At 39.7% G+C, this 15,733-nt stretch overlaps 1 protein-coding gene across 4 annotated transcripts in view; it reads right to left on the minus strand.

Annotated features, from left to right (window-relative positions):
* Positions 1-15,629, minus strand: part of LOC131357833 (C-terminal binding protein 1) — a 26,484-nt gene extending 10,855 nt beyond the window's left edge. Inside the window, exons 1-2 of one of the 4 annotated variants that reach the window (XM_058397167.1) lie at positions 15,553-15,629; positions 3,864-4,018 (exon numbers count right to left, since the gene is read on the minus strand). In XM_058397167.1, coding sequence (XP_058253150.1) covers positions 3,864-4,018; positions 15,553-15,559 — 162 coding nt within the window. In that variant the 5' untranslated portion in view covers positions 15,560-15,629. Of the gene's footprint in view, positions 1-3,863; positions 4,019-9,003; positions 9,349-15,552 lie in introns of those variants that run through there. The other 3 variants (XM_058397166.1, XM_058397168.1, XM_058397169.1) reach the window with 3 other exon arrangements.
* Positions 15,630-15,733: the final 104 nt, after the last annotated feature.

Genomic DNA, 15,733 nt, shown 5'->3' on the forward strand with positions numbered 1-15,733 from the left:
AACATGCTAACCACTAAGCCACCCAAATAATTATTCAAAAAAATAAAAAAAAGTTTTTTTCCAGGAGGAAATGGGTGACATTAAAGCTTGATAAACATATAGACTGCAAATAGTATTATTGTAAATATTCTTTTTATGTAATTAAGTAATACAAACAAAGGATCACAGGACGAAAGAACTACCTGAAAAGGGATGAATAAAGTATTTCTGAATCTGAAGAAGAACGAGCACAGTGCCGTTTACAGAATTCAAGAAAACATTCAAACATGTCCAATTAAAATAAGCAAAACCTTAAGGATTAAACACATCCATGACTATAGAGAAATAAATATAATGTTTATTCCAGGTGTGTGGAGGCTCTGAACCACTCTGCATTAACTCCTCTTCCTGTCTAAAACCGCATGCCATGTTATTTGCCGTTTCTTGAAGAGTTTCATGTGGGGAGCAACTTATTAGACATTCCAGGCAGTGTCGCTCTTAGTCATCCGGTTTTTGTGGTCTTGGCCACAGAAATGTACTGCATTAACATGAAGACTGGGCGAAAAACATAACCATTGTGAATGTGCTGTGAAGCATTTGCTGACGTTAAGGTTTGCTATTCATGCCTCCCACAGTTACACGCTGCATTATATTGCCCAGCTTCTCAAACACCTACACTCATAAAACAGGGATTAATTCATAAATGCTTTTACTTGGACATGAATTATCTGACGCTCACGCAGAAGCTAAAGGAATCGTGTTTTGCGTTTCCAAGTTAAAACGGCGTTCGAGGTCAGTTCAGCTGCACGTCTGTTAGGACCTTATTTCCACGAAATGCTGCTGTTCATGGAAATATGTGCTGACCCTTCGTTAGGATTTCACGTTACCATGGAAGCATTTCTGCTCCGTCGGCCACATGACTAAAAACATTTCAGCTACACCTTATTAACTTTCATACTCAAACGGCCGCCGAGGTGCTTCTCATTTTGCACAGACTGCCTCAGCACTCTGTGCTTAATTATCAGTACGGCTTCCTTTAATCCTATTACTGGATTTCACTAGAAATACAAATTGCTAGAGTTTGGAAATTTTTATTTAAGAATCCAATAATTATATTTCTACATCTAGTTGAGAATCAGGATTTGCAAAATTTCTACAATATTGCAAAATTATAAAATCTTTTTTTCAAAAGGGAAATGAAACACAAACGACAGACTCAGAGGAACAAAATAAAACCAGTCAAAAACTGACACACATGGTTTCCATTACAAAATGAAGAGCCAAGAAACTCTATAAATTTGTAATTAAGTAAATGAAAGTCTATAAATCTGTAAATAGATACGCCTGACTGAAAAAAAATCAGAGAAAAAAGGTTCTAAGACAGACGCATCATCTCTACTGATGATATTCTGAACCGGCTATTACAGTGTTGTGTGTTGAATATGATGGAATAATGTGACATGTCTAACAGAGATGAGTTCTTGGTACACAAGAAACAAATAAAACACTTTCTTGGCAAATAATTAACAACAGTTTAGATGTGATGGGACCTGATGCAAAGCATCTGTTACCAGGTTTATTTTGTAATAACTGCACATTCTGAACTGATTTATTAATACATACGCTTGTGTTATCACTTATCACAGCTATAAATAGTTGTTTTCCTACCAGGATCCATTCATCTATTATCTATCACCACACATACATTACAGCACAGTGGAATTCTTTTCTTTGCATATCCCAGCTGAGGTCTGAGCACAGGGGCAGATATGATGCAGCACCCCTGGAGCAGAGAGGGTTAAGGGCTTGGCTCAATTGCCCAACAGTGGCAGCTTGGCATGCTGGGGCTTCAACCCTGACCATCAGAGCAACAACCCAGAGCATTAACCACTTGAGCCACCACTGCCCCATAATCCCATACCTACGACCTAGAGTCTATCCCAGGGGACTTGGCACACAAGGTGGGAGGACATCCTAAACGGTGTGCAAACCCACCACAGGGCAGACAGAGACAATTTAGAGATGCCAATCTGCCTACAACATATGTCTTTGGTTTGGGGGATGTAACTGAAGTGCTCAGAAAACCCCTGACAATCCACAACCCTGGAAGCACGAGACAAACATACTAACCACTAAACCACCATGATTACTTTTCTTATCAGAATATCTATTTAAATAAATAAATAAATAAATCAATCAATCAATCAATTAAATAAATAACCCTCTATCCTGAATTTACAAAAGTAATAAGAGTCGAGATTTAGTGCAACTGCTTTTCGGTCCTGCTGGTACCGAATATTACTCAACACCTCCTGACCAATCCAATTCTCTAATTATAACACTGCATTATAATAAAGAACGTAAGCCTGTGTGTCAGCTCAGTCCAGGAAACACACTTTTCCAGGAAGATGTTCAACAGGCCTTGAAAACTGCTGCCTATTAAAAAAAATACTTGAATAAATAATCGACTTGCGATCATCGTGCCGGTCATGCTTGAAGAAAGATAACTGCGCTGTAGAATTTGACAACTGCACGTTAAAAACGTTGTCGAGGTCTCAGACCCTGACATCTTTAAACGAAACAGTCTCTGTAGTTCGCTCGTTCATTGTCGGTTTGACAAATACCACTGATTTCAATCACAGGCAGCGAAAGAGCAGAATAAGTGCTTCTTATTCTCTGCAGAGGGGACTGTGTAATAACCCCATCCGTTCAGCACGGGAAGTTTAAATTGGCTTGTAGAAGAGGACAGGGAGGAAAACCAGAGAGCCATCTGTCTCTGCGAGCTCTGGGAGGGCACGCTGGGGCCTGGCGCCAGTCCAAAAATACACGACACGTGCCAAAAAAAGACGATCCGCAAGTCAGCAGAAAATCGGGAAGCGGCATTCGTGCTTCTTAAATATTAAAACGTTACGTTTGATCCATGGAGCGGTTCTCTGTTAAACTCCAGTATACTCGATTTTGAGGCACAGATAGTGAAGAGCTGACAGGATGATTATAGCAATAAACAGAAAAAACTACGTAGTAACCAGCTGCCACAGTGACCTAGAAATTAGTCTATAATTTTAGATACAGTCGCAACAGCAAGCCCGCGGGTCAGCATGCGAAAATTCAGAGCAGAACAAAACACATATTTGCACATAATGCGTATTGTTTAATATGTAAATTAACTGGCATATCTACTGGAGTCAGCATGTTTAAAAAAAAACAAACTTCATAATCAATTCATATTTATTCACTGTCCATTTATTCACACGTGTTTTCCGAGTCCACTGTTAACAATTTATCATTCATAAAGTGCTAGTGCGAAAATGCAGAACTGTTTTTTAACGTGTTTAAAAGTTTCTAATTGACTTACAGCAATTATAATAAAAAATCTAAATCCCATCACTGTTCAGATCTCTATTCTGATTGGACAGCACTGACGATACTGCAGCTTTAAAACAAATCCGAGGTTTATATTAATGCACTCACTTTCGTTTCCAGAGCAACAAATCGGCCACATATACACAGTGTACAAAGTGTAACATCTAACTGATATGCTAAGTTTCGTGGAAGAAGTAGTCTACTGAAACATTTTAGGAAGGAGGCTAGAGATACAGCTGTCCATTAATAACTAATACGCTGATGACGAAGACTAGACCGTATAATCATCGCATAATCGTCTAACCCTCAATGTTTGGTGTGTGGTGCATACTGAGATGCTTTGCACTTCACCACAGTTAAAGAGTGGTTATTATATAAGAGCTATAAGAGCTAATTACCATAGTTCTCCAGTGTGGCAAGGAAAATGCTCCAATGTCATGCATGTATGACTGATAAAACGAGTTTTTCTTCTGAACGGGTCTGACTAGTTTAAATGTAAAGACAATAAAAGATTCCTCTACCTTCTCGTGGATCTCCTGGGTGGACTGAGCGTCGCAAAAGGCCACGGTGGCCACGTCTTTCAGGATGGGCATCTCCACCGTGCAGTCCCGGCCGTCCAGCAGCGCCACCAGAGGACGAGGGTGCATGGGCCCGTTCATTATAGGAGGCCTGATGCCTGTACAGAGAGAGAGGTGAAAACTGAGTTACGACTGTTTCCTCATTGTGGTTTGACACTAATCAATGACATCCAAGAGCTACTGGGACTGTGGGCAGAGATGTTGCTCCTGCGCATGCACTTTCTAATACTGCGACTTTACCAAGAGTTAGAATCTTCTGTTAATTCACAGCAGGATTTGGAACAACGCCCGTTCAGATATTCTGAATCTGCATCTCAGACGTCTAATAAATATCGTAATAATGCAACAAAGATGTCCCCGGGTCTGTCATTTCTTTCGGAATGCGATATGCTTCGAAATGTCTCGATTACAGCAAAGGGACTTGTATAGAACGAATGACTCGCCACCCCCGTGAAGCAAGGATCAATTCCACTTTGTGGTGAAATGAATCATGGCAATACAAGCCGCGGCTTGGAAATTGAGGCCACCCCACGCTCCGGCATTACAGCCTTAAAAAATAAAAAAAAGAGCAAGATGGTTCAATGACTCGGGATAAAGATACACCATAAAAGGAAAGTCAATAAGAGAAAGAACTTTCACAATTCTGATCAATGTCTATGTGAACACGAACGGATTTGGCGCCATCGTCTATTTCTGTACAAACTCGAGCACTTAATGAGGATTTAGGTCTAAAATCTGGAGAACATAGCTCTGATGAAAACTACTACTACTAAGGGACATTTTTTGTGTAATACATTCAGATTACACATCGCAATTGTCAAAGATTTATAGACATTTCTATTGCTGAATTTAAAATGAAAAATACTCTATAACTAAAAAAATATTCTTGTTACACAACGGTAGAGGAGACATGATTGGTCAAAGATGTTTAAAAGTAATCAATCAGGGTTATGTCTTTTTCTCTTTATGGAAGAAACTTGGTTTAATTGCAGCATAATAATAATAATAATAATAATAATAATAATAATAATAATAATAATAATAATAATAATAATAATAATAATAACTGACATTGAAAAAAGGGCAGTTAAAAATTAAATAACAAAATGGCCAAATAAATGCAAACAATGCAAATTGATGCAAATGCAAAAATAGAATGCAAATGCAATGTATATCTACTGTGAAGACACAAATAATAACAAAATAAAATAAAGTGGAAAAAGTACAATGATTAAATAAATACAAAAGAAATCTGCCAGTGATTTGGTTTATTGGTGATGTGTTGCAGATATTTAGTGCCGAAAAACAAAAGGCTACTTCACCACTCTTTTCACGTTTCCTCATAATCTGACCAACCCTGTAAGGCTAAGCAAAATAAAGAAGCACAATCATTACAGTCACCAGGCCATTATACAAGTAGAAAGTAATAAAATGCAAAAACAATGAACCATTTAACCGACTGTTCTACTGTGGACCTTAAAACCCATTTATAGCAGAACTGTTCCTTTGCAAAAAGGAGAGCAAAAAAAAAAAAAAAACACCTCAGCTTCAAGGATAGACCCAAACATTAACACTCAAGGTTAGTCTCGCAGGGAAAATTGCCAGAATATAAAACACCCTGTAGAATAAACTCTGTTCTTGACCTCCAGTGAGATATTCACATATCTTTGGGACAAACTCGGGAAAAACAACGTGCGTGGCTGACGTTGGCGAAACACTGCTACTAATTACAGCGCTCATAACCGAGCATGCTGGGTCATTTTCTCACTTGTCACACTTGCGCTTCCTGAACATATTGCAACGCAGATGCGTCCTGAAGTGGACTGTGACACAGACACACGATATTCAGATTCTTACGCGAACCATATCAAAGCGTGTGGTTATCACCTAATTCACAAGAAAGTGCGGGATAATGAGGAAGCAGGTCACTTTCACAGGCGTATCAGATTTGCCACCTGCGTCCGTCTACTGATCAGTGTTAAGATTTTCATCGTTTGCCTGGTGCAAATAATAACAGGCATATATTTGGTACAACTATAATAAACTAATGGAAAAAGAAATTTGTTCAGATACATTACTATATACTAATACACACCACAGTGCTGTTGAATTTGTGAAAAGTTTCTATAGCAGCCCTTTTTGCCCGTAGTTGCTGCTGTCATTCAGATCGCAGGTTTATTTTAATTCACTCTTTCCAAAATGGTATCATTTATACAATAACAGTTCATTAACCATGACTTGTATATTAGAGGTCTTACAATTTAAGGCTACTAACACCATTCATACTACTACTACTACTAACAATAATAATAACAATATAATAAAACTGTCTAATAACAAAGAAATATGGAGTCTTCTGCATCTTGATCTTTTATATTTTTCGTTTACATGACAGCTAACTTCCTGCGAATATTCCAATACAGGAACATATATGCTTTTTTGTTAATAATTAAAAGAAAAATAATTGGGAAAACGCTGTGGTGTAAGAGGAACAGAACACTTCCAGATGAGCTTGTTTTCTTTTGGCATCTTAAAAATATACTGTATTTTATATATAATGTATTAATGAATTCCAAGCAATGTCAAACAGCACAAAATCCCGATAAGGTGCCCTAGAAATCATGCTTATAAAAGACTGAGGCTGGAGGTTCAATATTTATAGTATATATACACAGACTGCAGGGTAAAAGTTCATGTGTGCACTGTGTGCCGAGGTTTAACGTCAGTAAATGCTGCCATTCTTGTTTGTTCCCTAATCTGATAACAGAAGCTGATAACGTCTAGATAAACAAACAGATGATGTATGATTAAAAACGATAAAAAGGGGAAAAAAAACGAACAAACTGCGCCTCAGGTACTCTTCAGTCTGTCTGCTCTGTTTGTTATATTGTTCTAGTTTCCTGCCTTTCTAGGATAATATGTGTGTTGTCAGACAGGTGACAACAATGAGTCAATAAACTGTCCAATAATTCATTTTTGAGCAACATCTAAGCCTCTAAAAAACTAAATACAGCGTGTCCCAAACTGGTTCAATTTTTCGGGTGTTTATTTTGGACACATTTATAGTTGCGGCCTTCCTCCAGACAAGAATGTTTCTGCTGTGGGGTTTTAAAAGAGAAAAGAGGCAGAAAGAATCTTTTATTTTGGATAATGTACATGTAATCATGTACATGTAATTATTGTAAACATGTACAATAATAATTCGTTGTAATTAATTATAATTCAATGGAAATCACCCTGATGATGTGTGTGTGCTCAAGATCAAGGGATGAAGGAGCGTTCCTCCTGAATACATATTTCATTTCAATTTAAAAAAAAAAAAAAAAAAAAGGTATAAAATATACTACCTAATCCTGACTCTCCATCACCTGAGCCAGTCTCGGCCCATGTCGTTCGGTAACGTGCGACATTTTTAAAAAGCACAACCCTCCAGATATAACAGTGGAAGACGTGTCGTATGATGTCACAGGTATTTCACGACTGACTGCAATATGTACCTCTGTGAATTAGACATGCCTGATCCATGTGCACTGTATCTAATCTGGCGTGTGCAGACATGACGTGACTGTTTTTCCCAACATCTCTTACACACACACACAGATGCGGGCCGCCTCCCTCCACACACACACACACACACACATTTATTCACCATTACTTATGCCACCTATGGACAATCCCTCACCTTCCCTTAGTCATACAGTTAACTGTTTCCTTTATTGTTCTACCCAGGTTTAGGGTCCTCTCATAAACCTCTAGATGCTCATACTGTGTGAAGTCTAGCAGTGTCTAGTTTTCCAGACTAACAGCTTCCCCCACCCACCCCAACCGTTCAATTTTCAGATAAAGAAAACAAACTGCCAGCATGATATAAGCGTACCTAATCTGTGTCATGCATGCAATCACACCAAATAAGGACTAACCAGAACGATGAGTAATGTTGCTGCTACAGTGTTCTGCTGAACCTTTACGGTTTCTACATAAAGGTTCGTTTAAAACAGGTGAATCATACAACATGTGCAAAACAAATCATGGAAAGAAATATGGCTGTAGCATGGATCTATGTGACTGCTGCAGTGTAGCTAATGCTTGGCCCCTAGGGATGTGTGTTGGATCTGTTTGAATTAGCCACTTCATAGCGACGAGAGATGGTCTACCTCAGCCATCCATGGGCAATAATTCAAACAGACGCCGCTTGCTCTTGGGCAAAACCCCACGACCCAGCCCTTGGTTAAACATGTGAGGACCTTCTGACACGACCCTGGATAGGGTTTGGCTTCATTTCTTACATAGTGTGGATATAAAAAAAAAAAAGATCCAACACTGTCATGAAGGTGAAAAGATGTGCTGTTTCATTGAGGCTGTCTAATAGTGTAAAGGGGAAAAAAATGACATCAGGATGAGAATATTGGCTCGTGCGCCTGAAATTGATGCATAATAAAAACATGCCTTATGCTCTTCCTGTTCTGACTGGTCTTGAAACCAAAATTTCCTCCCTTAGAGGGGAGCGAAAAAATTAGGAAGCGAGTCAAGGCCGGGATTGGAAGCCACATTTCCACTGTACAACATGTTGGGAGGACTCCCAAATGTGAGAGGCACCGTGTCCTTGCCAAAACCCCTCTGATTTTCCACGCAGGAGGACAGACAGACAGCGTGGAACGAGAGAAAACCTCACAGTGTGTGCGCGCGCGCACTCACACACTCACAGATACACACACACACACACGTTGCACACAAACCCACAAACCAAAACGGCTTTGCAAAAAAAAAAAAAGCATGCGGCATTGTGATCGGGATGAATGGCTAGCGTGAAAGATAATAGGAAAGAACGGAGACTGAGAGAGAGAGAGAGAGAGAGAGAGAGAGAGAGAGAGAGAGAGAGAGAACAGAAGACGAAAGGAAAGGAAAAGCATAAGCGAAAAGGAGGTGGGAAGTAAGGGGGGAGGGGGAGACACACATACACACACACTCACACACACAGCTTTACCGCTCAACGCCCAAATAATCGCCGCGCGCATATATCACGCGCTTACAACTGCTTCTTCACGTGCGGGCTCGCGCAAGCAAACCGAAAGGATTTACCTACCTAAAGGCAGGCCTTTGTTCAGCAAGTGTGAGCTCCCCATCGTGTAAGGTCCAAAACGAATAACCTCTTCAACGAAACATTCACCAAATCCTCAGCATATGGCGGCTACCTCAAATTTTCTTATTCCCTTTCCCCCTCCGTCTCCGCTGTAGTGTAGCTGCACACGCGCGCGTGCACGCACGAGCATATGCGCACGCTCGCCCCACACACACACTCACTCACTCACTCCCTCTCTCTCTCTCTCTCTCCCCTTGCTCCCTCACTTTCTATTTCAACACACATACAGAATGGCAGCGCAAGTGTCAGTGCATTTTGTGTGTGTGTGTGTGTGTGTGTCAGAGAGCGCGAGAGCGAGAGAGAGATGGCTGCAAGAAAGAGGGAAGAGGAATGGGGTGGAGCCTTTTTGCTCGCGCAAAATTGATCTTTTGTTTCCTGAGAAGAAGAAAAAAGAAAAAGAAGGGAAAGAAATATGGAAATTTTGGGGAACAACTACAGGGCAAGACAGAGAGAGAGAGAGAGAGAATTTCATGTAATGTAATTATTAGACATGCTATTTTTTGCCCTGCAGACGTAACAGACATAAAAACATAATTTCTAATTTTATTCTTAGCATTTTTTTCCAGAAAATTCCAGAAAATTCAGTCCCTTGGATTTCTGCTTCCTGAGAAAACTATACTATTTGTACCTTTTGCTTAAATATACATTATACATTATAATATCATTTAATATATATTATAATAATATACATTATCTTAAATATACATTTTTTTTACCTAGAAAGTAGCTTCTAATCTGGTTCCCTAAAACATGATTAAATCCCTCAAATCACTTTAAAGGTGCACTATATATCTATATAACCCACTCACCGTCCACTTTAATAGGAACACCTGCACATTTTCAGCAGTGATCCAATCATTCAGTCACGTGGCAGCAGCTGCACCGTGCATAAAATCATGCAGATTCAGGTCAAGAGCTTCACACTGAGTGTGTATTCCAGGTGAAAGATATATATTTAAAAATATATGAAATATAAATACTGCCCTAGTGAAAAAACAAGCTTTTCTGAGTATAGAGCTGTAAATGAGACCTGGGTGAATGAAGACAAGGAAAACCTCAATAATAATAGTATGAAGAATACAATAACTCCAGTAATAATGGTCAGAAGAAGACAATAAAGAAGAAGAAGCCATGCTAGTGGCATGTCTATGTTTAACTCCTGGGTTTTGTATGTTAATTAGTGACAGGGAATTCAGTGTAATTTAACACAAGGAAACTATTTTCAAAACTCTAAAATTTGGGCCACTCATGTTTAATTCAAAACAAAATAAAATAAATATACACTTATATTGCCAAACATTTTGGGACATCTGCCTTTACATGCACATGAATTTAATAGAGTTGGCTTGCTGTTTGCAAATAACAGTTTCAAATCTTCTGGGAAGGCTTTCCACGAGATTTAGGAGTGTGTTTTTGGGAATTTTTAGACCATTCCTCTTGAAGCGCATTTATGAGGTCAGGCACTGATGTTGGACAAGAAGGTCCGGCTCGCAGTCTCCGCTCTAATTCATCCCAAAGGTGTTTTATCGGGTTGAGGTCAGGACTCCACACCAAACTCGCTCATCCTTGTCTTTATGGACCTTGCTTTGTGCACTGGTGTGCAGTCATGTTGGAACAGGAAGGGGTCATCCATAAACTGTTCCCACAAAGTAGGGAGCATGAAATTGTCCAGTATGCTGAAGCATTAAGAGTTCCTTTTACTGGAACTAAGGGGCCAAGCCCAACCCCTGAAAACTGAAAAACAACACCTGAATTCAATGATATAGAAGGGTGTCCCAAAACCTTTGGCAATATAGTGTATGTTGAAAAATTTGACACTTGGGTAGCCTCATTTGAATCGCACTTAATCACACAACATAATAGAAATCTTTGACTGTCAGGGGACATCAGTGGACTTAGGACTGCTACAGATGTGCTACAGATATGGTAATGGTAACTGTGAACCCTAAATAAGGCATCCTAATTGGCTGAACAAAGTGTCCTAATTACCTCGAACTCACTTTGAACAACGTTTCTGTTTATCTGATACTATTCACTGCGCAATCCCGTTCTCATTTGCTTTAACGCACAGTCAGTAATACGATCTGGCCACGATTTTCTTGAAAATCTGGTTACAATCATTTACTAAAATTGTCTGTACTCTAATAATAAACCCTGTCAAGTGATACTTAAGTTAAATAGCAATATTCCAACTAATTATAATCAACACATCAGAAAGTCAGTCCCTGAAACTGACAGCACTTCCTTGGCAGTATTTTTGTCAGCATATACAAAAATTGGGCTGTGTTCCAATCCTTATCCTCTTGTGCCCTTTCATCTGTTTTCCACACAAAACATCAGTTAATCCCATGTGTGACTAGTGTTGAAATCTTTAAACGCAATATCGTTCTCCTAAGATATCTGATGCGAGTTCAGCAAGACGACTCCCTTCCCCCCCCCTCCTCCTCACGCTAATTCTGCAACATCTCTAACTGTCAATGGTGTGATGATGGGATGCTATTTATACTACAGAAAGCGGCTAGCTGCTAAGTTTCCTGGCAATTGAGGCACGTGTGCTGTTGTGTAGAAGTCCAGGCAGATTTGTACTGAAGCAGAAGATTTCTTTATTTTAATTACATTTTTCTTTTTTTTTACTTCACTGGGTCCCACCCTACTCAGAGCCTCACAGCATGTCGGTTTAACTCAACAAAAGGGCAGTGTACACCATGTATTTGTCACGGTGTCACTTGGAAAATTCGCAGGTTTCCGAGGTAATTCCGAGTCTCCTGGTTGAATTAAGCAAGTCTTTTTTTTTTTTCCTTAGACAAAGCTGAAAATGTCAATTTCCAGGTCAATCCTTTAATTTCTGATCAGGATGGCTGATTTAATTCTAACGTTTATCAACATGGTCCCAATTTTCCCGCAAGGTCATAAAAACACCCTGGTTTGCATTAATTTACTTTGTGAGGTCACGACCAATCACCAATCCGATACGCAAACGATCCTGACTAATCACGTCAGATTATTTATCAGAATTTAAAGTGAATGACCAGGTACTTTAAAACTTTAAGGCACAGCTAAAAATATATCACGATCCTTAACGACATTTCTATGATACGCAGTATCCATGGCAACATATTGTATGGATTTGCTAAAAAATAAAAACTCTAATGTTGCATTGTTGACCGTTTCTGAAAATGAGGAGGAAAAAATTTCCTTAAAAATAATCGACCATTATTATTTTATTTTAAAATTCGGCACAAAGATGTTAACCTGAACGCAGCTACATCCAGGGATTTGTCATGGTTTTTCAAGTATTGACGGAGATTGTGTTTGATAATCAGATATCATAGTGTGTCGAATTACGAGAAATGTCAGCTACTTTCGTGGTTCAGTCATCGTCAGCTAGCTGTTTAGGAAGGTAGGAGGGTTTGGAGGATGCTTTCAAATCACATAATCATGATTATTCCTAAAAGGATAAAGATGTTCAGGCTATTTTGTGGTTGCACAAACAAAAATGAGGAATCCTATAAGTAAGAGATTGAAATGAGAAATGCAGGACTTGTTTCATTAATGTCCCTACTTGAAATTTATACCTATATTTAAAAGGAGCTCCAACCAGCATTTCATTACAAGTCAAGTATCACGCATAAAAATCGTACGCCTTTGACCATTAACGGTACTTTCCATCATGCTCTTTTTCCACTGTGAAAATGGCAAAGTAATAATGATCTGGCAACACTTCACACCCAGACCGGTCTAATCAATCTATTGATAGGAAGAAAGGAAGACGGCGGAGGAACAGTGACAGCTGGACGGCTTAAAATGACAATATGCTATTGTGGAATGGAACGAGAGGGGAAAAAAAAGACGAGTGGGGAGAGAAGAAGCCCCTGAGAAAGAAAGATTAAACTGTCTGTGGCATGCACGGCTGCTGCTGCGCTGACACACACACACACACACAGCAGCGTGGAGAATTGTTCAACTCAACCCTCCCTCTTGTAATAAATTCTGTGTGACCACACGCCTCCTATTCAACTCCACTTGTAACAAATACAGAGCCTGTGGTTATGAGGCAGTTGTGCTAAAAATGACGCTGTGGTCCACCATTACAGTAAAGCCCATTTTATTGAAACGATCCCCACGGCGGTAAACCTATCCCGACAGCCAAGGTTGCCATTTCCTGAAATGATCCTTCTCCTTATTTCTGAAGACCAGCCTCTGATTTGAGGTGTTGAGAGAACTCCTTTTCAGCATGACCTTTGGACAATGTTCCATAGCTAAAGATCTTACCCCAGATGTGAATGATGACTAAATGTGAAACCAAAAAGATTGAACAGAGGAAAACAGACCAGCAAGTTTGCAAAAAAAAAAAAAAAAAAACCAACGTAGTGGGAATATTCACCCACGACACTACGTCAATTATGTTTGCTGTTGTTTGGCCTCATTTATGGTATATGCACCATGGTGATGTCCTATTTGAGATTGCTGTAGTCTTTCCATGAGCTGTGGATGAATTTCTGACCGAGGCGTGTCGCAGATTTGCATCGTTGGCTTCAGTATAATCAGTTTAATTCATCCAAAAAAAAAAAAACTATAGACTATACAACTATCTGTCTCTTAAATTCTGCATGGGAGCAACAAGATGAATATTCCTAACACCAAAATCCTTTTAATTAACTGAAAATTTCATGACTTGTTAGCTACATTACTTTGTTTGGTACGAGACACAGACTCGGGTTGCACTCTGTTTTTATAGCTGTAAACTCCCACACGCTGTCTGTGAGGATTTTAGTATGAGTTGTGCTACTGTGAGGATATGTTATTCTACAGAGACCACAAAATATTTTTGTAATGCTTGGGCCTGTTCGAGATCACGTTTTAGATGCTGTTTCACAATTTGCAGTTTTAACGAGAACGAAACAATGTAGTATATATCTTAGTTTAAAAATATCTTGTGAATGGACATGACTTAGGCCCATACCAAACATGGCGGATATACACCGATCAAGCATAACTTTATGACCTTATATTGTGTAGGTCCCCTACACAGCCCTGACCCGTCCTGCACTGTGTATTGTGACACCTTTCTATCAGAACCAGCATTAACTTCTTCAGCAAATTGAGGAACAGTTGCTCATCTGTTGGATCGCTCCCCATGTACATCAATGAGCCTTTGCTGCCCATGACCTTGTCAGCTTGCTCCTTGCTTTTACCACTTTTGATAGATACTGACCACTGCAGACCGGGAACACCCCACAAGAGCTGCAGTTTTGGAGACGCTCTGATCCAGTCGTCTAGCCATCACAATTTGACCCTTGTTGTCAAACTCGCTCAAATCCTTACGATTGTCCATTTTTCCTGCTTCTAACACATCAACTTTGAGGACAAAATGTTGACTTGCTGCCTAATATATCCCACCCACTAACAGGTGCCATGATGAGGAGATCATAAGTGTTATTCACTTCACCTGTCAGTGCTCATAATGTTATGCCTGATACGGTGTACGATGCTAGAAATGCTGTATGCCTCGATCATGCTTGTTTTTTTGGGGGGTGACATAGATTTGATTGCTTCTTAAAATAAAAATCCATCCTAAATGACTTGCATGTTGTTATTTATTCATTAACACTTGAACTGAACATTGCTGTAAAATGGTGAGTGAGGAAAGAGATTCTTGGTCTTTTGTCTTTGGGGCAAAACTACAGAGGAGTCTTAAAGTGGAACGCTGTGTTTATGTCATTTTAGGATGAATGACTCTTTTAAGGCCTTCATTTATGTCAGGGGTGTCTGATCTTATCCACAAAGGGCTGGTGTGGGTGCAGGTTTTTATTCCAACCAAGCAGGAAATGAAAGGATGGAATGAAATGAATGAAAATCAGAACCCACGCCAGCGTTGCCAGATAAGACTAGACCCCCCCCCTCCCCTCCCCTCCCCTCCCGTCATGTCCTATCCTGTCCAATCCGATCCGATCTTAGGGGCAGATTCTGGAAAGCAACTGATTGGACAAATACAAAGTTAGTACAGAACGAGTCATCGAATCGGGTTTTCATTTTCTTAAAAATGAAAACACAGTTTCCGAAATCTCTAAAACGCCCACTTTGATTTCAAGGGCACTTTAAGAATCACAGAGATTGTGATTCTTAAGAGATTGTGATATCTGTGGGTTAATTAAAATGACTAATCAACCTAATTAGTTAGAAATGAAAGCACTAGGATCTATAATGATCATAAATGATGTGCTTTAATTGATCTAATGTAGATCTCCCATAAATATGATTCACACCAAATCAAATGTTTTTTAGGGTTTTTTCTTTACACCTAAGACTTCCCTCAAATGCACTGTGTGTTTAGCTAGAAAGCCAGCCGACATGAAACCAGTCCCTTCTAACTGCCTCTCCCTGCCTGTGGGGAAAACAAGAAAAGCCTGTGTCAATGCACATGACGAGCCAGCTGGCTACAGCACACAGGAAGTATGAGGGGAAAAAAGGGGGGCAAAAACAATCACAAACCTTGCATATCGCCCGCTTTCGGAGCCTCAATCAGTCCCTCAGCGTGCCTGGGATTCGGGTATCCATTGCAGAAAAAAACTGACCAATCACAACCCAAGGAAAGCGTACCAACCAATCAGTGATAAGCTTCCTTTGGGAACGCGCCAATCGGCTCACGCTTCGCTGTAAACCCCTGTTCCAA

This window comes from Hemibagrus wyckioides, linkage group LG08 (genome assembly GCF_019097595.1).
Source record: "Hemibagrus wyckioides isolate EC202008001 linkage group LG08, SWU_Hwy_1.0, whole genome shotgun sequence".
Taxonomy (NCBI): domain Eukaryota; kingdom Metazoa; phylum Chordata; class Actinopteri; order Siluriformes; family Bagridae; genus Hemibagrus; species Hemibagrus wyckioides.